The following is a 26,157-nucleotide window of genomic DNA, read 5'->3' on the forward strand; positions in this document are numbered from 1 at the left end:
TTTGCTATTATGCTATTTAATGAAGCAGGTCCTATAACCGGACTGAACTCTTTCATCAAGGACACACACTGCTTTGACACACTATATGAAATGTATTACATTGATTACCTGGGGAGGAAAGCCGAGGAAGAAGTAGACCCTGGTTCTAAGGGTCACCATTAAAAAAAAAAAAGGAAGTGAGTAATGGGGGGTTGGGGGTTGGGTTGGGTTACAAAGGTTACAGGAAAGAAAACTGATGTGCTCCAAGGTTTCCCATAGCCCAGTCAGCATTATCGTCCAGTGCTGAAATATGTGGAATTTGCTTCTGAAAAATCAGTCTGGAAAAAAAAAAAGAGGGGGAGACAGAAGGGAGAATTAATTCTAAGAAAATACTACAGGTCTGGCTCTCGTGTTTTGAGGGCTTCTGGGCAGGATACAATCAGTGGTCGCTGCAACCACACTCTGCTCTATGTTCCTGTAACTTCCCATGCCCTGGTCTAGCGAAGCCCTGGTGACCAGCAATAATGTCTGATCATGAGCCATTGGGGCAACAAGAGGGAACTTTCACTACATATAAAGCTGGCATTGTTATCACATGACTACCAGCCTGGTTGGCTGGTTGGTCAGACACCCACTAGAATGGTGGCCCAGAATCATGCCCCAGAATCTTCACACACTGCTAAGATGGCTGCAATCTCAGCTGGAAGGCCCCTCAGCTTGCCAGGACTCAACAAGCAGACAGCCCTCCCGCTTGCAAGAGCCAGGCATGACTGTTGCCTTCTGAATCAAGTAGTTAGTCCAGTAGTTCTGGGACCTACCAGTGGGTCATGTCATAATTTTTGATGGTTCACAAAACGGACAGCCAGGACAGATTATACTATGAATATTAAGGCTGCTACCTGGGGGGGAGGGGGAGAACAGCTATCCCAGTGGTTCTCAAACACTCTGGGAGAGTTTGAGCCGCAGTAAGTCCTTGTGCGGGCGGGGAGGAAGTCGCAGAGACTGGCATGTACTTACCAGTCCCTGCTGCAATCTCCCAGGGGTACGGGGAGCCCTGCATGACCATCCGCAGAGCTCCCTGAAGCTTAGAAAGTGAAAGCAGAGCGATCACGCCCTGCCGTTGCCAAACTGGAAGTGGAGCGCGATTGCTCCACTTTCACTTTTTGAAGGCTGGGGACCCCTGCAGAGGGTCGCGCAGGGCTCCCCAAAGCCTGGGAGGCTGCAGTAGGGACTGGTAAGTACATGCCAGTCCCTGCACCTCCCTTAGTGAAGCAATTGTGGGGATCGTGTCGCTGCCTCCCCCATGCCCCTGCCCCTTAAGGGGGCAGAGGCCAGGGCCCTCAGGCAGGGGCGTCGCAGTTTGAGAAGCCCTGAGCTACCCAATCACCATTATAGCCACACCCCTTGGCATTTATGAATCAGGTAGCAGCCCCTAGGGCAGTGTTTCTCAAACTGTGGGTCGGGACCCACTAGGTGGGTCATGAGCCAATTTTAGGTGGGTCCCCATTCATTTCAATATTTTATTTTTAATATATTAGACTTGATGCTACCCTGGTAAATGACTACATTTGGGGAAATGTCACAGATCTGTACGTTTAACAAGCTACTACAAAGATGCTTTTTACAATGATAGTCAATGGGACTTACTTCTGGGTAAGTGTGGGTAGGCTTGCAGCCTGGGATTGTTAAAAATTTTCCTGCTTAATGATGTCACTTCTGGTCATGACATCACTTCCGGTGGGTCCTGACAGATTCTCATTCTAAAAAGTGGGTCCCAGTGCTAAATGAGTGAGAACCACTATAACTGATGCACCATGCCCCGGAAGCCATTACTGGATTGGAACCCTGAGGGGCCAAAGTGGGAGACCACCTTCCCTGCTCCCCTCTTTTCTATACACTATTGTTCATAGCCCTTACATTTGGTAGAGACCAGACTACAGAGTGAGATTATAGCTTGGATACCATTTTCGTTCTTGAGGCAGAAATTTCTAATGGCTTCATCCCCATTGCATGCTCGCGCTTGCTCTCTCTCTCTCTCTCTCTCGAACACACACACACACTTACTCCACTAATTAACCTGGGACACAATCCATGAGACATCCTGCACCAGCTCCACTGAAATAGTTTTCTCCAGCTCCCATTCATTTCAAGGGGGCTGCACAGGATATTCCAGTTGATGGATCAGATCTGCCTGTTTTCTTTTTTGTAACTCCTTCCAAAATCTGTCATCCAAGGCAGCCACCTCATTTGCAGCCCAATCCTGAGCTGCCTGGAGCGCGCAGCTGTGGCGGCACCAAAAATGGCTGCTGCAGCATCCTGTGTGCTTTAGGCAGCTGCTGGCAGCTCCTGGGGGCTGGGGATAAGAATAGGCCCTCAGTTTGGCTGTACTTGTCGTAAGAGGCGACTAAACAGCCACTGGGTAGATGGGACTCGTCAGCCTGGGAAGGCAGCTCATCTGAGAGAAGGAAAACTCTGACCTCAAACCTCCACTGCCTTGTGGCTACATCCAGTTGTGGAAAAGGCTTCAGGAGTCAACCTCGAGGCAAAATCCAGAGCAGGAGTCCCTGAGGCAGTTCATGGCTGAACAGAGTCACGTTCTGGCAACTCCTGCGACGCCGCTGGAACCAACCGTATTGGCCTCTGCCTTTCCATTGGACTATTTCAGCGACGTGGAGAGGGGGGATTTGCTGCATGGGTAACAGTCTGTCCTCCATATCTACTTGACCCAGGCTTCGCGCACTGGATAGGACACTCTGTTCCAGAACACTATTCAGAGTGCAATACAATAGTCTTCCGAGACTGAAGGATGCCAACTCTCAACTCTGGCGGCTCCTCAGGAGAAGGGGACTTTTGTCCCCTTCCCCCGGGTAAAGAGAGTAGCCCCGCAATAGGGCTACTCAATTCACCGCCAACCAAAAGGTCAACGTCGTATCAAGAGCCTCTGTGTACAGTGGAGAGCCCAACAAGGAGGCTCTGGATCTGGTGGAGCATATCTCCACCAGTCTTGCTTCCCTCGCTCCCCACTCCCTCCCCCTGGCATGTCTCCCCCCCGCCCTCCCCAGAACGCCTCCTCTATGTCATGCACATCCCTTAATCAGAATACATTCCCATCAAAAGAGAATAATGCCTTCCAACATAAGAAAACATCTATTTATTCCTCACCCATCCATGGAATCAGTATTTGAATCAGGAGTTTGAACTCTGCACCTCCACCCTGCCCCTCTCCACACACACGCAACTTCCACCCCAAACCAAAGGGCTCTAAGCACACTGTTGACTTCCCCTGCTCATCGCAGGCCTTTGTGGGACTTTTCCAGTGCTGCCATTCTTTGCTAGCTCCAGAATGTTGAATGCAATCCTTCCAAACCCCAAAAGAAGCATACAATATACACAATACAGTACTTGTCTCCTCCCCAGAAGAGTCACCAACACCACCACCTCCTCACCTTCACAGGGTATCACATTTTGACACGGTACTTTCTCCACCAACCGCAGACTCTGTCCATTCAGGGGTGGACAGCTGAGCTTTGGGGTTCCCCAAAAGGAGACATTCCGTATTTTCCCATCCTCTCCTTTCATTACCAACCTGCAGCCCAGGAGAAAGATGAAAACAAGGACCCAGCTGGATTGGTATATATGGCATCACATAGCTGTACTTTGAAAGGCAATGTTTGTGTTGCAAGTAACAAGAGCAGAGGAGACATTTGGCTTTGTTATGGGGCTAGCAGGAGAGATGGTAGGATTGGGGATAAACAACATTTAAGATGAATTTAAACTATCATGACACTGGTTTAAATAGTCTGGCTCCCCCTAACCAACTGCAGTTTTGAGCAAATGATACGAATTCATCCCAGAAGATTTCTGTTTTAAGTTGCAAAGCCTCTTTTCACCCATTAAATGATTAATTACACTTTTGTATTCCCTGGCCCCTTCCCTGCAAATTAAATGCAAGGCATACATTGGCTAGAGAGCTTCCTTTTGATTTTAATAGGGCTCTCCCCTGCTCTCCAACCAGCACTGGACGAGAGGGGCTCAAAAGCTGCTTTGATTGCCAGGTGTGAAAATTCCTCAGCTGAGAGAATACTTGGAATCTTCTGGAACATTTTCTATTCTTCCATGGCAGAAGGAGGAGGTCCTCCTCCCACTTCAGAATGTTCACTTCCTCATTTAGATGGGGGGCGGCGGCGAACCACCTCCTCAGTTCAGCCTGACCACAATTTTGATGCAGTTGTGGCTATGCTAATTCTGTATCAGCAGCAGTCAGCAAAAGAATAGCAGTTAAGCAGGTCACAAACTGGATTTGAGCTGCCGTGTAAGACTTGCCTTTTGAATAAAGCAACTCTTTATTTCACTATTGTCTAAACTGGCTGGCAACAGTTATCAAAGATTACAGGCAGGTGGGGTCTTTCCAAGCCCTCACTAGAGATTTCTCCCCCCCCCCCAAAAAAACCACTTTCCCCTCATTTAAGACTCACGGGTAATTAGGGTATATGGGCTTGCATTCCCTCACACGAGATTTCATGGGGTTTGGCCCACATGGTGGTTCACAGAGGTTCCAGGGACTCCAGTCTGTCCAGGCCCCCGTCACTGAGAGAAGCAAAGAAATCAGACCAACAGGCTTAGTATTTGATGCCTTCCACCTCTGCCTGTCTAATAAATCACAGCAATGTGTTCTAACAGCCAATGTAATGTAGCAGTTAAAAGTGCTGGATTTGGACTAGGAAAAAGACTCAGGTTCAAATAACTGCCGCCCCCGCCCCCCAACCAAGAAGTTCATGGAGATTATCTTGGGCCAATCACTTGCTCTCTTTTAATTCAGGGGTTGTTGAAAGGATAGGGTACGGAAGCAGAACTATGAACACAGCCTTGAGCTTCTTGGAGGAATCAAAATTTGGAGGAGGAAAGGAAGAATCAAAATTTAAACTTTGCATACAATAGCGGCACTTACTTGGAGAGCGTATCTACTTGGGTGGCCCAGATCTCAATTTTAGAATGAAAACAGACATAAGACAGAAACAAGTCACTGTCAAACCCTTTGGGGTGAGTGCAGTTTCCTCCTAGCTTTGAATGACTGGCAGACAGACAACCAAGTGAATCAAGGGTAGTCTCAGCCACCAGTCTCATGCCTCCTTACTACCTTCAAGGCCAGCTTTTTCATTTTTGAAGGCACTGCATGAGTTTTATCTGTTGATCTATTAATTCATCATCTTAATTTTTAAAAGGAAATCTTTTTTTAAATAGTGCAAATCCACTCTAGGACAGCTATTCCTAGTAACAGCAAGAGCACCAGCCAATCTGTGTTGTGCACAATTTAACTTCTGCTGTAAACTTACAAGATTACCATAGATACTCGCCTATAGGTTGAGAAATTTCTGCCAATAAATCAAGCTTAGATAATCATCTATCCCCAAGGTCGCTCAGGGAACAGGGATTTTCAAGCAACTCCAGAGAAGTTGCTTTTCAAGTGGCAGGCACAGGAGAAGCAGTGCAGATATAATTAGAGGGCTGTTAATCTCCATGGTAACTTTCCTGGGAAACTCCAGCCAAAGCTAACCTTTTATTCTCCTCCTGAGAAAAGGGTTAAAGGCTTCAATTGAAATCAAGCAAACCTCTTTCCATTTTGTAAATACTGCTGAAGCCTTGTTCCATGTTGCTTGGGATTTCTGGAGGTCTGTTTCTTTAAACACCAGGATGTAATCCTTGTTTCCATTTGAAACAAAGTCCCAGGCTACAATTCAGTGCATGATTACTTAAGAATAACACCCATGGAAAGCAATGGGTCTACTTCTGAATAAATAGGGTTGCAACTATGTGCAGCTGCACGTGCTCACAATCATTCTTTGTTGCTTGTCTCTCTGCTGTGAATTGAATTGTGCACTCCCAGTTATGTGTTATAAGTTGTATGTTATATGTAGAGCCTCTGGCTTAACAAACCAGGCATCTTAAAGAAGGATTTGGTTATGGTTCTCCTGCAATGGTTCCCAACCTTTTTTTTACTTGCATACCCCTTGGCAGCCCATCTCCATAAATTGTGCCTCTCATATTAGCAAAATGTTTGTAATTAATATGAATAATATAAGCCCTCATCTCCTCTCCATGAAAACCCTTAGTTCATGTAGGGCAGGAGGTCTGGTCTAGAGGGTTGAGCCTCCATTTGCCTGAAGATAACATCCGAAGGTCACCAGTTTGAGGCCACTGGCACTGTGCGACCTTGAAGCAGCTAAGCTGAGCCGAGTTATTCCATCTGCTCTGAGCGTGGGAGGATGGAGGCCAGAATGTGCGACCAGATCCAGAAAGAAACATCTGAATGTTGAGGTTTCTTGAAAGATAGAACCTTTCAAATTGTAAAAATCCCTACGGAGATTTAAATTTGCCTGCCTATGTGAACTGCCTTGAATAAAGTCCAAGGAGAAATCTGAGGACCAAGAAAGGCGGTATAGAAATACCTGTATTATTATTATCATCATCATCATCATCATCATCACCACAGTATTTTCTCTTTTTATCTGTTTGAAGAAGTGAACACTGTGCCTTTTCACTGTTTGCACCAGAGGTGTCCTGAGAAATTCTTGGTGATTTATCACTTTCCATATTATGCTTCAGCATTTTAACTGTGCTGGTTTTCAACCACTGATTCATACATGAATTGATGACCAAAAACTAACTATTGGTGGGCCTTTCACTACCAACTTATCCAAAGGTCATAGAAAATTCCATGATTTTTTGGCTCAGAACCTGCCTTCGGTGTATTTGTGAGATCAACTTACAGGCGGATGTCTACAGTAGTTTTCCGGAGTTCAGCCCTGGAGAAGGGTATATTTGAATGGGTCTCAATGCAAGCATTTCAAAATCCCACCCCCCCCCCTCCGCTTAGCAGCAGGGGAGTGTTGGGTGTGTTTCAGGAGACACTTGTATACACAGGACAAGAATTTGGCCCAAAAGGCCAGGCCAGTGTTTCACTGTGCTACAACAACACACCTGAAATTTTCTACAGGAAGTGATTCTGCAGCTAGCCTGTCGATTTGAAGAGTTCTCTGAATGTCTGGAAACTGTCATAAAGGTCCACTCCCAGGGCTGCTTTTTCCTAGGTCAAACAGCAGCTGAGGGGGAGAGTATATATAGATCAGAACTGGGAAGGGGCAAAGGGTCCCCACAGTGGGAGAGACTGGGAAGATGGAGTCAGGATCCCATATGGCTGCTAGGTACTTTTGAAAAATCAAGGACACAGGCCCTTATGTGATAGGCATATCAGCTACTTTGGTCCTTGAAGGGTGTTCCCAGTGGTATCGCACTCAGACCCTGATCAGGTCCACAAGCTTCAATGGCTCTTTGAAGTTTAGCTTTTCAGAATTCCTGGGCAGGGCATCTCTTCATATCATTCTTATCCCCAATACTCACAGCGACATTGATCGATGTTGTAGCAGCTTCTCATCTCAATTCTGGATTCAGAGCAGGATTTGCCATTATGGGCTCGGCCAGAGCAAAGCCTGGTCCTCTTCTGAAGGCCCGGGACATCATCACAGTTGATATGAATACCTGACCCAAGCACTGCACAGACAGTCCAAGGAGTCCACTCTGTTAAGCGCCCATCCACTGTGTGGGATGTAAAAAAAAAAAGGTGAGAAGAAGGTAAAGTGTAGACAGACTAACATGGAAGATTCACCAGAAGTTAGCATCATAAGTCAATGTTGCCAGTGGCCAGAAGACCAGTGGCTCCGTCTCCCAGGATGAACACCACAGCTAAGGGGCGAACAGCCTGCGAAAAAACAGGAAGGAGGAGCCAGTTGGCTGTAACTCACAAGCATAGAAACAGGACAGCTGCTGGGACTGATGTTCCAAGAAATTTTGAATGTTTTTCCAGTGAATATTTAAGTTCTTCAGAGACTGGCCTGATGGCAAAACTCTGCCAAACTGAAAATCAGTATTCCTGGTCTGTAAGGAATATCTGTGAAGACGCTGGAAGTGCATCTAGAACTTCAATAAAAGGCACAAGTGGGAATGGTAACAAAATGTTGCCTTTGCTCATCTGTAACGTGATAAACTGTTACAGGCTCAGGTGGGCCAGTTGTGTCTCCTTGTACCCCTCCCAATATCTGGCTCTTGGTTTTTTTTCCTGACACTTCACCATTACATGAATCTTGGGGGCTACTGAGCATGCTCAGTCTGTGTCGAGATATTTGAAGGTTTTGTTTCCATTTTCTTTTAATTAACAAATACATCTATTTCTGCATAGCTAGAAAGTCCCCCAAGTATGTAGAAATCATGAACTTTCCTTGGGTGAACCACTTTTGCTTCCAGTCTAATAGGTACTCAGCCATTTGAGCTATTAGTCTAGAACAGAGGTGCCAAAACCCCAGCCCTGGGGCCACTTGCAGCCCTCGAGGCCTCTCAATGCAGCCCTCAGGGAGCCCCCAGTCTCCAATGAGCATCTGGCCCTCCGGAGATTTATTGGAGTCCACACTGGCCCAACGCAGCATGAGGGCGACTGTTTGACCTCGCATGAGCTGTGGGACGAGGACTCCCTCCACTGCTTGTTGTTTCATGTCTGTGATGCAGTAGCGGCAGCAAAGGAAAGGCCAGCCTTGCTTTGTGCAAGGTCTTTTATAGGCGTTGAGCTATTACAAGACCTTCATTCACTCATAAGTTCATCTGTAATATATTTATTTATGTAAACTTATGTAAATTTTTTCAAATTTTAAATGTAAATTAATTCTTTCCCCACCCCCCGCCCCCTGACACAGTGTCAGAGAGATGATGTGGTCCTCCTGCCAAAAACTTTGGAGACCCCTGGTCTAGAAGAGAGAGGAGTTTGTAATTACTATATACAAGAGGGACTTGCAATGACAGTGTTGCACCTCCTTCACCCCGTACCCAACTGGCTCACGCAGGCTAGTTCTGTGCCCCTCCTCAAGTTCTGCTGTTGTTGCTTTTTCCAATGGACACCCCTACATTCCATGGCTCCTGGGGGCCTCAGAGTCCACTCAGTTTGCATCAGAACCTATTTCCTTCTGCATGCCTAGGGAGATCCCAGAGTATGTAGAAACCATTCCCTTGCCTTTGGCTAGCCCTGTTTTACATACAAACTTATAGGCACCCAACCACCTGACCTCATTATTAATATATAGATGTAGGATAGACACCAGTCCCAGCAGAAGATGAGCTCAACCTGTCTCCAGCTGTTGATCACAGAAGGGGAAGTCTGAATCAGCTTGCTTCCCCACTCCCTGCCTGAAAAAAAAGATTGCTATGCTCCAACTGCCAGTTGCCCTGATACTACAGATGTCAGGGAGCAGACATTTTGACCTCTGTTACTAGCCAAAGGACAAGGACTGCTGGATAGGGGTGTTCTGTCATTTTGGTTTTGTTCGTTTTTGGTATTGTATTAGGCCGCAATACTAACCAACTTTCCAGTACGGAGGTAAGGGCAATGCAACTCTGAGGTAAGGGAACAAACATTGCCTTACCTAAAGGAGGTTTCCATGACTGCCCCCTAACTGCAGGATGCAGCACATGCCCCACTGGCACAGCTATGCCAGTTCTGGAAAGTTGGTTAGGATGGTGCCTTTAACCTATTGTAGGTCATCTTGGAAAATCTTTTGACTTAAAGGCTGGGCACAAATCTTTACAATAAGAAGGGATGGGTGAGTCCAGCATGGTTTGACTCGCGTCACAAGTTTCTGCCTCCATGACTTGACTTGAAAACGAGTCCTAATGGGCAGATTTTCCACCCATTAGGCAGAATCTGGGCTGATTTTCCAGAACATTTTCGCGTCTCAAAAAGACTCAAGTCACGAGTCTTTCCCTTTAATAAGCCAGCTGCAGCTCAGTGGAAAAAAAACAGAGCTGCTTCCAGGCTGTGTGTCTGTGGCAGAGTTCTTTTTAAACATTCCCCTGATGTCCCCACCCCATCTGTAAAGATGGTGGGAGGGGGTGGGATGAACTGTGTGAGAGTGGGGAAAGAAGCGGCAAGAAGCAGGAGGGTCATGCACAGCAGCTTTGAGGCTTACCAGTATGACCCAATCCTTTGCAGCTCTACTCAGAAGCATTTGCGCCAGTCACTGAATGAGGCTTCCTTCTCCCAAGTAACAACAGAGCCCAAAGGAGCCATGAGGTTGGAAAGCATGATTGCTACAAACCTCTCCCCTGGCTTCCCCACTTGTCTCCCCCTCCCTGGGCTTCTCTAGCCAATTCCAAGGCAAGAACCCTCTTGTGGTCCTCCTTCTGCCCTACCTCATCCAAAGAAAAAAATCAGACCGCCCATCCCTCATCCAATGATGGATTCCTTCAGAGATGGACAAGACAGCCTGCTCCCACCTCCCCCCTCCTGCTTGATGCAAAAGCAAAACATTAACCCTTCCTTGCTCCCTGGCTAGAACTTCCCTGCTGCTTGCCCAATCTAAGTGATGACCCCACAAAGACTTTCCCACCACGAAAAAAGTAAGCAAGTACACCCAGACCCAGACACAGACTCAAGTCTGCATGTGTGAGGACCAAGTGCCAAGTCACTGGCCTCAGACTCGAGTCAGTGCCGGAGTCATTGATGCAGGTGACTCAAGGGTACACAAGTCAGCAAAAAACACATGCTTTTGCAACTCGGACTCAAGTCACCTGACAAGTTCCCATCCCTGACAATAAGTGAACGTGAAATAGTGCAATCCCAAACACACCTAACGACACAGTGAGAATTACTTCTGAGTAGGCTAGCACTGCAAGACTTTAACTAAATGTGCAGCAGGTCTGTCTTTTTTAAAGGCAGGTTGCAGATAAGCAACTGTAAAGTGATAGGATTGGGGGAGATTTCAAGTGATGAGAAAGTGATGGAATTGGGGAGTGCCAAATTTTTCCTGAACCTGTAACTCCCCTCCATCAAAACCTCACCTGTCCGCTATAGCTAGACTCCAAGGCTAGAAACAAGCCCAGCTTCGGCGGGGGGGGGGGGATTGCTCAGGTGGTGTTGATGGCATTGGAGGGGTTTAGCTCTCCTTTCCTGCCTGCCACCACTTTATAACTGCTTGGAAGTGACCTATCTTTGCAGACATGGTTCTGCTGCCATCACATCTAGTTCCACTCCCACATGCCTCATGCTGTTACACAAGGCTGTTAAATTTAAAACATAACGAGCACCAAAATAAGCCCAAGATTTTCAGCATGTTCAAAAGAAAGCCCCTAGTACCCAAAAGCTTGCCAATCATTCCAGTGCTTTTGAACTTGTTGGCCAGAACACTGAAAGGCAGGAGGAGATTTTCTTGTCACTGAGTAACTGGGAAGAATGCTGCCTGCGTGTCTTCTTTAAATGAAAGCTGAAAATTTCAAAGAAGGGCCCAGAATATTCCTGATGCAGTCAGCGGTCACTTCTAAGAAGAGTAAGCATGCAGGAGGCAGCAAAGACGATCAAGATGAGGCAGAAGGGAGGGTTGAGGGCTCCCCTTTGTATCGATCAGCTCCTGGGTTTGTAAGAAAAGGACACAAGTCCTCTAAAACAAGAGATATTAGCCATGGGAGAAAGTCAGAAAGAGGCAATAGGCTCTCTTTGAGGAGTGGAAAGGGTTGCAACAAGGGCTGGAAGTCAAGAGGAAAGGAACCAACCAGCCACCCTCTGTGTTCATGGCTCTGGATTCCCCTTCCTGTGAGTTTCGATGATCCCACCAATTCATTTTCCATCACCTGGGCAGGGTGTCTTGGTGTTGCAGATGAAAACACGAGTATCATCCCCCGGACAGTTCTTTCCTTCATACTTTGGTGCTGGGTTATCACATAAACGCTTCTCCAAAACCCGGCCAATCCCGCAGGTCACTGAACACTCACTGGAAGGCTTCCAAGCACCCCAGCTGCCATCCTCTGTAGGGCAGTGCAAAAAGAGGAAGATAAAAGACAGAGAATGACTGATACTGGCTTGCTCAGATAGGAGCATCAAAGACAGTGCACTTTCCCCTTCTACAGAGGTACCACTGCCCACATGCGAAGATCTAACTAGAGCAGTGTTTCACAAACTCCTACAAGCCGCAAGTGTGTGCGAGGGAGGGCCTATGGAAACAATACAATCCCAGGAGGTCCCCAACTGGCTTACTAGACAAGGGCAAGAAATAGAACCTGGAACTGCCACCATTTGAAAGGAGGGGGGGGCGTCATCCAGGACATGCCTGGGGGACACAATGGTTGGATTTCCTTGAGCAAAAGAAGCTGCCTCCTACTGAGTGGTAGGTAGGTAGGTAGGTACTTATTGTTATGGTCAAAGACCAGCAAACTACTGAGTCAAACAATCTAGCTTCATGTAGTCCACATTGCCTGGAAGAGCCTCTCCAGAGTTCCCTGCATGGGGTTCTCCCAGCTGCACCTGAAGGTGTCAGGGATTGAATCTGGGGCTGTCTGCACGCAAAGCAAGCGCGCGACCACTGAGCCCCAACCCCATTTCGCTGCGTCTCTTACGTGGACAGTATGGCAGTCCCTCACAGTCTTGGTAATCTTGGCTGTTCCCTGGGCAGCGGTTGCCAGGGGGGTCTCTGGAAGGCGGGGGATTGTTGCACTGACGCAGTCGCCGTTGCCTGGGCTTTGCAGCTGTGCCTTCAGGAGTGCAAGTAGCAGGGCAGTTCTCCCAGTTCCCCCAGCTTCCCCAGTTCCCATGAGCTGCAAGAGAAAAGAAGGAAGCACTGAAGGATAAAGGAGGTCAGCAGGAGGGTGTGAGTGTGATGGGGAGGGGAGACGGGGCGGATCCAGGGGGGGGCCATTGGTGTGTGGTCCCTCCAAACTCTCTGCCAGCCCAACAGGAAGGGTGCCCGCTGGGCTGCGGAGAAAAATCGGGAGCCAGGAGAACACCCACTAAGCAGGGAGCCAGCAAGATTGGCTAGAATGGGAGCTCAAGTCTACCCACCTGGTAGATCTGGGCTCCAAGTTCAGTCAGGAACCCAGGTCTACCCACCCAGTGAACCTTGACCATGGAGACTATTATTTAAATTGGGAGCCCTGGTTGATCTGGTTGACCTGGCCGCCTGGTTGACCTGGGCTCTGGATTTGGTAGTGATCATAGGCCCCCCCCCCCCAAACACAAATACTGGATGGGATACAAATACTCCACCTGATGGGAGGTGGAGTAAAAGAAACCAGATACACTTCGGCCTTATTATACTTCTTTCCATTCATCCTTGATTCACTCCTCCTCTCCCTCTGTCCCCAATATTTCTCTTTACCTCTATTCCCCCATCAGTTTTTTACCCTTTACACACACACACACACACACACACACACACACACACATGCACAACATTAATACTACATACAAAAAATACAAAGAAAATATGTGTTATTTCCCCATCATAATTCAAAAGCTGCACTACGATCCACGGTTCCTTCCATGCATCCTCCACTCCTAAGCACATCCTTATTCCCTCTCATCTACTCCCTTATTCATCTGCTCATCTTATATCAAATGGGTGAATGATGCTCTGCAGAGGGGAGATATAATGAACAGATCACAACCTGCTGAAACTGTCGTGATGGGCTTCTTCCTACCTATTAGGAAGGTCTCAGAAAATGGTACTAGGGAAGAACTGCCCTGTCCCATGAGATTTATTCTACAGTGAACCACAAGATTTTGTTTTGTCCTCTATGATTTCCTATGTCTATATGAAACCATCAGGAGAGATTGCCCAGAGGGGTAGAAAATGGGAACCTATCATCCTTTCCCAAAGCCACAGTCTGTGTTCAAAATGGAGCTGGTCTGAATCAGGCCTGCCTGGTTCAGGCCACTGTTATAAATGCTCCACTCAGCATATCTTTATATCAGGGATGGGAATCTGAGTCAGTGATTCGGACTCGAGTTGCAAAAATACACATTTTTCAGTGACTCGTGAGTCACGCTCATGGAAGACTCTTGGGTCAGGGGCCCCCTGACTCAGCACTTGTCCCCACACATGCAGACTTGAGTCTGCCTTTGTCTGGTTGTGCTTGCTTACTGTTTTCATGGCACAAAAAATCTCATGGGGCCAGCATTCAGATGGGCAAGCAGCAGGGAGTTTCAGCCACAAGGCAGGGAAGGGTGAATGTTTTCCTCTTGCAATGAATAGGAGGGGGGGAGGCAGAAGCAGGTTTTTTCCCCATCTCTGATTGGAAGGATGGAACGGATGATCATTGGACAAAGGAGAAGGAGCCAAGGGGTCTTACAATTGGCTGGAGAACTCCAGGGAGGGAGAGGGAGGGGGAGGCAGTTTGTAGCAATCACACTTGCCAACTGCATGGCATGGCTGTTGTAAGCAATGTTGTTACTTGGGCAGAGGAAGCCTCATTGAATGACTGGCAAGAGTGGGACTACTTCTGAGTGGAGCTGCAAAGGAGCGGGTCAGGCTGGTAAACCTTGCAGCTGTTGCACATGACCCTCCTCCCTCTTGCTGCTTCTGTCCCTGCACTCACCCAGTCCCTCCCACCCCCTCCCACCCTCTTTAGAGATGGAACAGGGCAGCAGGGGAGTCTTGAAAGTGAACTCCCACCTCCACACATATGCACACGCACACAGAGCCCAGCAGCAGCCCCATCATTTCCGTGGTGGGTTTTTTAAAGGGAGGGGCGACTCGAGTTGAGTTCTTTAGAGTTGCAAAGAGGTGACTTGGCAACTCGGAAAGTGCCCCCATTATAACTCTTTTGAGTAGAGTCGCGGGGGGGCAGTGACTGTAGACTCGACTCAAGTCAAGCTGGGTTTTCAAGCTCGAGTTGAGTAGGGTTTTCAAGCTTGAGTCAAGCTGGGTTTTCTCATCCCTGCTTCCTACTCAAGCTAGAGAGCTTGCCAATGCCTTGAGATGGTCCATCCAGGAAGTATGTGGGGAAATACAAGCCTCCCTGGTCTCAATATCCTTTCAGACAATGGGCAAGGAGGATTCTAATCACACCTGCCCATTAGTCAAGTCCATCCACCTGATCACAGTTTAGGAGACGATGGGCTAGGTCAGTCACCTCAGTATTAGCCAATGAGGAACACTGAAATCTAATCCCCAGGTTAAAGGGAAATGTAGTTTTAAAAGAGTGCACTTGAAGAGTGCACTATCTGACTCTCTTCGAGTCAGATATTCTCTACCTCTGGTATAGAAAAGACTATACACTTAGTTCTGGGTAAGTTGCATCCTCATCACAGGATTCCCACCCAAGAGGCCCACCAGGTCAAACCCACCCTTCTTTTCAGAAGGCAGAAATATATATGAAATATATGTTCATATATATTCCAGCAGGACTTTGAAGGCGAGGCCTTGCTGAACTGGCAGACCTGAATCCTCTGGAATTAACCTTCAGGTTTTTATCAGTTGTTCAGCTGACGATTTGCTTTGCATTGCTTTTATTATTATTTCTAATACGTGATTAGCCACTCTGAAGACTTCATAGGAACATCCTGGCAGGGAAGAAGCCTCAAAATAAAATGGTGACCAATCCATCCCATCCATTCATTATTAGAAAGAAAGAACATTAACATTTTCTTTCATTCCTACTACACCAGAAGCAAAACATCCTAAATAAAACCAAAGAAGTGTGGGCTGATCTTGAATTCTCATGAATTAAAATTCTCCCTCATCAATCAGTTGATTCGTCTACCAGTTACAGTTTGCAACTGGTAGCCCGATCCTCCCTCCCACTCCATCTAATTTTTTCTAGACTTATCACTCCAGTCCCCTTCCTAGTCGGCCAATATTCAGCTCAACTCTTCCACCATTCTTCAAGTTGTCACAACTTACTTGGGCAGACCTGATGGGTGTCGCAGGACCGTCTCTCTACATTGTTCCCTGCACAATCGCCTCCACACTGAGGTACTGGGTTAGTGCAACTTCGCTCCCGCGTCTGAGTCCCACTAAGACAAGTCACTGAGCAAGGAGTCCAGCCACCCCATTCTGTCCAGCCTCCCATCACTGCAGGGAAATAAAAGTTAATATCAAGGAAGTGAAGATCCCCACCACCACCACCACCACAATATGAGCCACAGCAAATCTGTCAGAGAGCATTCAAAGTCAGAAGATGCTGTTTCTTTATGGGGAGTGTTTTGAAGAACACACAGAAGAGGAAAGGAAAATGGTAAATTAAGGTTTCATTTAGAACAGGATAACATGTTTTGATTAACTATCAGTCCCTAGTTTTATATGCATGGCATTATAAGCATTGACTAGGATAACTGTTCCGCAAGGTTAACCACTTTGGGTCACATACAGGAAAAGCAGGATATTTATTTATTTCCAGCTATTCTCCCCAAATTGGCCTACAAACATAAAAATCATACTTAAAACAATAAGTTATATATAAAAATTAAAATAGCCTTAAACAATTAGGGGCCCAATCCAGACCCGCACTTGGGCCTACGCAAGTCCCTTGCGCCAGCCTGGGAATGTGACAAAAGCACTTTTGCACCACTCAAAGGGGAGTTAGGCCAGCACACGGATGTGCTCCAGCCTCCCTGTGTTGCCATGTTTCCAGGGATGAGGTGAGTTACGTCGATCAAGCTCAGCCAATGCAGGGGTCTGGGGTAGGCGTGCGGAGGGCAGGGAGGGGGCGGGAGGGAGGTATTTTGGGGTGGGAGGAGGGTGGGCGGCGGGCATTCCCGGAGGTGGGTGGGCAGGGAGTGGAAGTTGGGGCCAGGACCCGGCAGTTATGCCGGATCCTGTCCCCGTACCTGGGTGGCCCAGGGCAGTCCCGGATTTGCACCACCTCTTCAACTAGACCCATTGGGGCCGCTGCAGTGCAACACGTGGTAGGGAGAAACGCATCCGTTTGCCTCTGGCTGCGCCAATTTTGGCCCCAAACTTGCGCTGGATGCAGCGCAGGCCCGCTGGCCTGCCTGCTTCCAGCACAAGTTAGGATTGCACCCTAAAACCGCCATAAACTCATAATAAAACACAAGACCAGCAGCATTAAGAACATAAGAAGAGCCCCGCTGGAACAGGCCAAAGGCCCATCTAGTCCAGCTTCCTGTTTCTCACAGTGGCCCATCAGATGCCTCTGGGACACAATGCAACAAGAGACCTGCATCGTGGTTCCACTATCTTGCATCTGGCATTCTGAAGTAGCTGACTTCTAAAACCAGGAGGGTACACTTACCCATCATGGCTTCTAATTAAGAAAGAGTAGAGCTCATATAAACTAAAAACAGCATGAAAGTAAAGACCCAGATACAAAACTTTACATTCAGAAGGCTAATCTAAAAGGAAATGACTTTATGATATGAGGACTCTTTTACATGAAAAGAAATACTGTATATTGTACACATTTTTATTTTTATTTTCCATGAAAAGAAATACTGTATATTGTACACATTTTTATTTTTATTTTCCATGAAAAGAAATACTGTATATTGTACACATTTTTATTTTTATTTTCCATGAAAAGAAATACTGTATATTGTACACATTTTTATTTTTATTTTCCATGAAAAGAAATACTGTATATTGTATACATTTTTATTTTTATTTTACATAAAAAGAAACATTGTATATTGCCAGAGAAACAGAAGCTGTATACTTGTTTGCCTGTGCAGATCAAATGAAAAGGCTTTGGCCAATCTCACAGCTCTTCCTTCCTGCCTGCAAGAGGCAGTACAAGAGGGCAGTACAAGTGTGAAGACTGCCTTTCTTCCAGAAAGAAAGTGGTCTTCACACTTGTACTGCCCTCTTTCTTCTCTGGAAGAAAGGCAAGACAGATTGTGCCTCATTATCCATAGGTGTTCCATTCCAGAAATCCCAGTGGATTAAAAAAAATATCAGTGGAAACCAATCAGTGAAAAATAGCTTTAAAGACCCACTTTCAGGTGTCTTGCTCCTCCATTGTCACCCCGGAATGCATTAGTATAGACTTTATACCACATTCAGCCAGTATAGCTTCTATACTGATGCATTCTGGAACGACAATGGAGGAGCAAGAAACCTGGAAATTGATCTTTAAAACTATCTGTCACCTTCAAGAAGCTTGCAACTGGTGCAGTTTAACAGCACGAAGATAGGAAATGGAATTTTGGTGCTTTTTTTCCTTGTTACAATGCATTTGAAGTAGACACCGGTATCAGTTGTGAGTCAGATCAGTGGATGCCAAATCAGTGGATAACGAGGCACAACCTGTACATGGACTGAGTCATTTCATGGGAACAAGGTGATAGTAGCTAACACAAACACTATACCCTTCTCTATAAAATTAGTATTAAAGGGTTTCTCAGAAAGGTTGGTCTTTGGCAGGCTCTTGAACTGCTTTGCCCAAGCAGAGGCCACCCCTCCCTGCAGAAGTGCTATCCCATTGCCACTGGGATCTCTTCATACCTGGGGCAAGCTGGAATCAGCTTACTAGATCCTGCTGTTCAAGTTACTCTCTAAGCAGGCTGAGAAAATATGCAAGGAACCACATACGTATTTATCTACAAGCCAGTATTGTACAATCATATTTCTCTAATCAGTCAACAGTATGATCAGTAACCACTTATCTATGCACACTTACCTGGGAGTAAGCTCCATTGACTATAAGGGGGTTTACTTCTGAGCTGACATGCATAGGATTGGGGTGTTAGTCATTGACTTGATCAAATAACGGGTCTAGGTATAGTCCTACTTTACAAATACATCCCTACTTAATCCAAAGAGAGTGTCGGGAGCTATTACTGAAGATGAAGCCCGGGCAAAGACAGTGCATCAGAGCCATTAGTGGAGATGAAAGCTAAAGATTCTGCCTGTAAATTTAAATCAATGTAATGGGGGAAACTGCAACCATTCGAAGAACACGCAAGCATTGGAAACCAGAGATGATCACAGCCTTACTGAAGAGAGAAAATAGCAATAGATGATCTTACTGATTATCTTCCAGTATCTTACTGATCAGTCCAGTAAGATATCACATTGTTAGACTGAGGATGGCCAATCTGAGCTAGATCCAAGACCTGAAGTACCTTTAGCTGTATTCTATATAAATTTTGTTATGGCACTGCTATCTTATGGAAAGATAAAGTTGTCTCTTAAGGAAATATCATCTACACAGTATCAGGAAGAACATTTGTTTATCTGGCCCTGTTTCCAATCAATCACTTCACACTGTCTGAGAAGATACTAATTCTGCCATTTGATGCCAACTTTATTATAGAGCCCACCATCACAAAGGGAACATACAGTTCTGGCTCCCGGACGATTATCCAGAGAGCCGAGTGGCCCCATAAAACAAAGAAGTTGGCCATTCTGATTTTATTAAACACAAACACAAAACAAAAATACAGTATTTGCAATGATTTCAAGAAGCTTTGTAGTAGCCACAAATACAGAGGAATTTACACAAGGACATCTAAAGCTCTGGGGAAATGAGATGAGGCATTGACGAGGCACAAACTGTACCTAAAAGTCATCAATCACATTATTATGACTGCTAGTGTGTATGGCACAATCTTCATCTACTGTGCTCCTCAGAGAAACAGCAGCAAGATACAGATCTCTGCCCTGAGAAATCTGCAACCCAGTTTCAGACAGGAGGAGGAGCAAGGAAGACAACACCTTGTGTCCACTAAAGGTGTGAACAGATATAAAATCTATGGAGTAGTGAGGAGGGCTTGGAAGTGCTCCCATTATGTTATATTCAAACATGAATTCCTCTCTAACAGCAGAGATCTAGTGCTGGGCAAACAAGGCAAATGCCCTGGACGCTAAGTCCACGCACCTCTAGGACTGCATAAGAAGCCTCATTGAGGCTCTCGATGCAGTTGGAAACTGCACTTTTGCAGCGCTTTGCGAAAACACTTCCCCAGTCAGTCTAAGGGTCGCACGAGGCTTCATCACGTGCTAGAAAGGTGGGGGGCGGCTTCACATGTGGGGGACGGCATCTCCAGGGGATGGCATCTTGGACCTTTGCCCTGGGAGTGGGGCAGGTAAGTCTGCCACTGCTCTCTAAGGTGGGGAGGTGGGGCGGGAGGAGGTGACACCCATAGTTCTACACACTGTGGTAAAAGCTGGTTATGGATGGTGCCAATTGACTAATGCCCACAGTGTCACAAAAACACTCCCCAACACACATTTTTTTTAAAAATGAGGGTAAGGATGAATGTTTCAGTGAATCAATATGATATAGCCACCTTGTGGAAGCTAAACAGGTCTAGGCCTAGGCAGTGCCTGGGGGGGGGGCGATCTGGGGACCCCAAGTAGGCCACCTTGATACCATGATGGAAGAAAGGCAGACTAGAAAGGAAATTTTAAAATAATGCACATGGTGCTTTTAAAAAGTTGAAAAATAAAAAGAATGGCAGTCCATCTAAAGTGAGGGAAGGGAGACATCAATATCACCTCTGGTTGCTTCACGCTAAATATAAGGAGCAAGAGACACACGAGCAAAGCAACGGGGCTTACCAGGACAACAGTCCTTCATGTTGCAGGCTTGCATTTCCCTCTGGCGTGTGCCCCCCTCACAGACACCCTGGCCATAACATGTTCGGCTGCGTCGCTGGACTCCTTCCGTACAGGAGACAGAGCAGGGACTCCACGGGGACCATTCACTCCAGTCAGCAGGGCTGTGAGAAGAGGCAGCAAGGGAGGAGGGTCACGAAAATGGGACATGGGCCTCCTCACTATGGGGAATAATAGACTCCCTCAGAAAAACTTCCCCAAGGGATGGGTTTTACTTCTGAGATCGCACAGCAAAAGGATGCAGTAGCCCAAACCAACCAAGGAGAGCTAGTTTCCAATATATTTTGGACACTAAAATCCTCTTTCAGGAGAAATTGTTCAGCTATTTAAAAGATATGATAACAACTTTCTGCTTAGGTCTGCTGTTCTCAGAAGAAGAAAAAAACACCATTGTGGACAGAACCACTTGCATGTCCAAATTTTTACTTGAAATGACATGAACACATATGTACGCACATGCATCATGGTCTTGTAGACTGACAAAAAGCCAAGCCTCCTGTACACCTGAATCCCAAAGCAGGAGGCTTGGAATCATTAGGCCCCAATGAGTTAAGTCAGGGGTGTCAAACCTAAGGCCCACAGGCTGGATACAGCCAATGGAAGCTCTTTATCTAGCCCCTGTGATCAATTACTTTGGACTCTCCCAGCACCACCATTATCTGCTATCAGCTGCTGAGCTGAAAAGTGACACATTGGCTACAGCACTTCTGCTGAGGTGTCACTGCTGAAAGGGTGGCCCACATGATAATTGGGCTCTCCCAGTGTCACCTTTTCAGTAGCACCACTTCTGCCAAGGTGCTAGATAAGAGAGATGGAAGGAGGCCTCAGAAGGTGAAGAACAGTATGAGGGAAGAGGCAGGCTAAGAGGGGAGAGAAAGGAGGCACTGGGGCACTGGGAGAGCCCAATTATCATGTGGGTTGTCCTTTCAACAACACTGCTTCTGCTGAGGTGTTAGTTTGCAGAGCACCTATCAGCAGCTGAGCGACGAAGTAACACCTTGGCAGAAGTGGCACTTCTGAAAGTTTGGCCCATGTGATCATATAAATTGGGTTCTCCCATATAGTGACTATATGATCGAGATTTGCTTATTTTCTCTTCTGTCATTTGCAGCTAATGGGTTCTTAAGTGAGAAAAAAGTGCTTATTTCTGGCCATCACCTGCTTAATGATGTCAGTTCCTACTTAATGACGTCACATCCTGTATGAAAAGAGTTTGACGCCCCAAACTAAGGTGTTAAAGTGGGTGGCAGGTCACGGTGAACTGCAAGCGGAAGATATTTGAGCCTCTCAGGCAAGAAAGGTTGTACAACATAAGACGGTTGTTGAGTGAACAGTGGGTAGAATAGCTGGGTGATTAGTAGCAGGTGCCTCACTCACCGGCAGGCCTGGCAGGGAGCATCCTTGTTCAGCCGGAAACCATATTTTTGATTTAGACAGCAGTCAGCTTGTGTCACCTCATCCCCCAGCAGGTCACTGCAGGCTCCTGTGGTTGTATCAAATACTCCATAGCAGTGAACATTCTGCGCCCCTGAGAGAAGAAGCCCAGTCAAGAATGCAACCATAAGTACACAGACAACAGGAATCATGTTCTTGCACACACACCATCCAACATGGGAAACTCTGTACACATGTCCTAACGCTTCAAGTTTATTAATCCATCCTCCCACACATCAGTTCCATGCTCCCTAATCTGGATGAGAGTTCCTGTTCTGTCCACAAGCCTGCACTTAACAAACAGCAAAAAGGAAACCTTCCTTCTATAGATTCTCAAGCACTGCTCACCCTAGCAGTGTCTTTTCTAGTGGCTGTCTGCTGGTATTCATTTGCATCTTTTTAGATTGTGAGCCCTTTTGGGACAGGGAGCCAATAGTTATTTGATTTTTCTCTGTAAACCGCTTTGTGAACTTTTAGTTGAAAAGCGGTATATATAAATACTGTTAGTAATAATCTGACCACACGCACAGCCTGGCCAACTATGATCCTACACATTTATTCAGAAGTAAGGCCTACTGAGTTCATGGAGTAAAGACGCGTAGGACTGTCATCCAGGATACACTCACTTATGTCATCGGGCATCTATTAGAGCACAATGCCATAATCAAATGCATTTCTTATTGGGACCAGAGGCTATAACAATCTGAAATGACAATAGAAACCCAGAAGATGCAAGAATAAGAACATAAGAACATAAGAACAGCCCCACTGGATCAGGCCATAGGCCCATCTAGTCCAGCTTCCTGTATCTCACAGCGGCCCACCAAATGCCCCAGGGAGCACACCAGATAACAAGAGACCTCATCCTGGTGCTCTCCTCTACATCTGGCATTCTGACTTAACCCATTCCTAAAATCAGGAGGTTGTGCATACACATCATGGCTTGTACTCCATAATGGATTTTTCCTCCAGAAACTCGTCCAATCCCCTTTTAAAGGCGTCTAGGCTAGACGCCAGCACCACATCCTGTGGCAAGGAGTTCCACAGACCGACCACGCGCTGAGTAAAGAAATATTTTCTTTTGTCTGTCCTAACCCGCCCAACACTCAATTTTAGTGGATGTCCCCTGGTTCTGGTATTATGTGAGAGTGTAAAGAGCATCTCCCTATCCACTCTGTCCATCCCCTGCATAATTTTGTATGTCTCAATCATGTCCCCCCTCAAGCGTCTCTTTTCTAGGCTGAAGAGGCCCAAACGCCGTAGCCTTTCCTCATAAGGAAGGTGCCCCAGCCCCATAATCATCTTAGTCGCTCTCTTTTGCACCTTTTCCATTTCCACTATGTCTTTTTTGAGATGCAGCGACCAGAACTGGACACAATACTCCAGGTGTGGCCTTACCATCGATTTGTACAACGGCATTATAATACTAACCGTTTTGTTCTCAATACCCTTCCTAATGATCCCAAGCATAGAATTGGCCTTCTTCACTGCCAAGAATCAAGTATCATATACATTTATTCAGCTTTGCAACTCACGCTGCGAACTTTCGTTGTTGAAAAAAGCAGTACAGTATATAATTATTTTTAATAATAATCCCATCACCCACATATACTGCACACATTTTTATCCTGCACGTGTGTGTCTGCAAATGCCAATGGAGCCGACTTGTCCTTACGTTCCTTCACTGTTGGCAAGCACAACCTCTGCTGTTTGCGGGTTTGAGCAATGATTCTTTCCAGCCAGCAGGCACTCCTAAGCTTTAGATCTTAATTCCTTATATATTGGGCACTGGTATCAGTACACATAACACAGCAAAACTTCAGCCCTTCCTGTGGCCACAAATGTAATACCTCAATCAGTGGTTTTATTGCAGTACAGTAGTGGCCTTCCTGAGCTGCAGTTAGCATCCACTGAAGCCACATGAGAGTCAAAGATTTCCCAAGGGGGGTCCTTGGCAAGCACCACCAATTTATGTTCACACCAGTGAGAATGCTTGACTGCATAACAGGTGACTGTCACATTATTTACCTGAACATCTCAGGTTGCACACAAAAAATTTCACACTGCTTTCAAGCTGAGCTCTTGCCACTGCAGGCTTCCATTACAGGTCCATTCATCTACACAATCTAAATATGCAGCTTTTTTCAGGGGCTCCTGAGCTCAACATTTGCATGGCAATAACAGGCAAGGCATTCTCTATTGCTGCAGCTCCAAGCTGGGGAAAAAAGCTCTATCCACTGAACCCCCGCCTGCCACTCTAGCCTTGCCAGGAAAACCCAAAGTGGCAAACAAACAGAACCTGTTACCAAGGTCACCACCTTTCAAAAATAAAGCTGCTCCTCTGCCTTTCATAGCTGCCAGGAAATGTAACTACTGTCAATAGAAATGAAGCAACTGAAGCTTGACCCAGCATGGAGATCAGTAGCAGAAGGGAAAAAAAGCCCTTTTTGGTTGTTTCATTTCTGCCTAGCAGCCTGCTCTTAAAGGCACAGGAGCAGGGGCAGGAGAGTAAAAGTGGCAGCTCTGCCAGTTCCATCCCGCTCACACCGCTCTGCCCTTTACCTGCAGTAGCAACCAGGCTCCAGAGCCCCCAGGTCACGGCCAGCAGGAGCTGCCCCAGATTCAACCAGGAGATCGCCATGGATGTGAGATCTGCAGCAGAGTGAAGCGCAAGAGGGACTGTGGCATGGCCAAGGCTGGGACCCGCGGGGAAGTACCCGGCCGGCCCCTTCTGCCCTCGGGGGTGTGTCCTCAGCCCTTCCTCTTTTGGGATCAGGAACCTGGCTGGAGACGCTGCTGCCTTACAAAGCCCAAGAAGCAAGGGAGGGACAGGGTGTCCAGATGTCATAACCACAAAGGAGCACAAGGCACCCCAAAATGTAGGACATCCAAGAAAAATGTAGGACATGACAAAAATCAAAGCTGAAAATATTCATATATTAACAAATTCACATGTAATGAATTAACATTCAATTAACGTGATTAATTTAAACATCATATTATTATTAAATTTGAAACTGTATTACATATAATTTATTTTATGTAATTGATTAATTACAAAAAGGCTATGCGCTGCCTGCAGGGGCCAGCCTTTAAATTAAAGAATTTAAATATCTTTTCCAGGACACGAGGCTAAAAAAGAGGACATGTCCTGGAAAAAGAGGATATCTGGTCACCCTGGGGAGGGAGCACCAGTTTGCACGCAGGAGGAAGGCTTCAAGACCCAAAACCACAGTATTGGGGCGCATTTCCTGGGGAGTGGCAGGCTAGAGGAGAACTCTGCAGGGTGGTCTGCTGAGGGGAAGCCCGCAGACCCTTTTTGGATCAGTCAGTTGTGGACATCACACCGGAGACAAGCCCAGTCAGGTCTGAGGGCCGGGGCAGAAGGAGGCAGCAGGAGTCAGTCCCTATCCCTTCCCAGGATTCAGTCCCGCAGAATGGCCTTTTTTCTGAGTAGATGTGCCTAGGAATGGATTGCACTGTTACATTCAGAAGGCGGTGGCATAAGCTTCCATGAGCCAGAATGGTCTTCAGTGCCAGAGCCTCTGAGAGGAATTCTATCGGGGGGGGGGTACAAAGTTTCTTTTGGGCCCCTTTGCAAAGCAGGAAGGATGAAAAAGAGCGGGGGGTGGTGGTGGTGATGGGAGAACAGAATAGGGGCAGGGAGGGGCAAACCAGGGTGGGAGGAGGGTGGAGACCCCTGGAAAAGTCTTTGGAGCCTGGTTCAACCAACCCATGTAGCATCAGTAGTCTCCCCAGCATCCCCAGTCGTGGTAGTGTCCCCAGCATCCCATGTGGGCAACAAGTCTGAGTAGACAGGAAAACGTAAAATCTCAAGAAATTTCTGGGCCCCCTCCTTTGGCTCCTGGGCCCACCTTTTGACCCAGGGCCCAGGTACAAATTACGCCCTTTTCCTAGGCCCTGTTCAGTGCAGTCAACGCAGAGACTATTGACTTTAGGTGTCCCTGTAATATGAAAAAGAAGCCCCACTGGATCAGTCCAAAACCCTGTTTCCAACAGGGGCCCACCAGACAGTCCATAAGCCAGATTATGAAGACAGAACAGCCCTCCCCTGTTGTTGGTCCCCCATTATCTGGGACTCAGAGGTAGACTGCCTCTGGGCTTGGAGGTTCCAAAGAGCAGTTTCTGTGGTGAAGAGGCAACCAACATAAAGGAAACCTGTGCTCTTAATAGTTGTGCAGCTTTCCTCACCATTGCATGACAAGCTTTGCCTGCATGTTCGGTCTGAATGTTTGAAAGCATAGGAAGGCTGCCCTCTACTCCCCTGCTCTACAGCCAGCAAGTAGAAGCACCATTTCACTCAACCCCAGAAAACTCTCAGCCGTACCTGTCCTGATTT

The 26,157-nt window shown here is 46.8% G+C and overlaps 1 protein-coding gene across 1 annotated transcript; it reads right to left on the reverse strand.

Moving 5' to 3' along the window:
* CFP (complement factor properdin) lies at window positions 1-24,475 on the reverse strand. Its single transcript, XM_066617139.1, has 10 exons — window positions 24,360-24,475; window positions 21,741-21,891; window positions 20,307-20,467; window positions 15,690-15,860; window positions 12,406-12,603; window positions 11,644-11,817; window positions 7,378-7,572; window positions 4,455-4,566; window positions 3,426-3,565; window positions 1-317 (listed from the first exon to the last, which is right to left on the reverse strand). Exons 1-10 carry the CDS (start codon window positions 24,436-24,438, stop codon window positions 313-315), a joined length of 1,386 nt encoding a protein of 461 aa, XP_066473236.1. The 5' UTR covers window positions 24,439-24,475; the 3' UTR covers window positions 1-312.
* Between the last annotated feature and the right edge of the window lie 1,682 nt (window positions 24,476-26,157).

This window comes from Tiliqua scincoides, chromosome 2, assembly GCF_035046505.1.
Source record: "Tiliqua scincoides isolate rTilSci1 chromosome 2, rTilSci1.hap2, whole genome shotgun sequence".
Lineage (NCBI taxonomy): Eukaryota > Metazoa > Chordata > Lepidosauria > Squamata > Scincidae > Tiliqua > Tiliqua scincoides.

Bases quoted from the DNA above. Each gene is read 5' to 3' on its own strand.
- CFP (XM_066617139.1), bottom strand. From the start codon at position 24,438: ATGGCGATCTCCTGGTTGAATCTGGGGCAGCTCCTGCTGGCCGTGACC. The intron at 15,861-20,306 runs GTAAGCCCCGTT...ATTTCCCTGCAG, and splicing joins CATGAAGGACTGTTGTCCTG to TGATGGGAGGCTGGACAGAA. The intron at 12,604-15,689 runs GTAAGTTGTGAC...TTTCTCTTGCAG, and splicing joins CACCCATCAGGTCTGCCCAA to CTCATGGGAACTGGGGAAGC.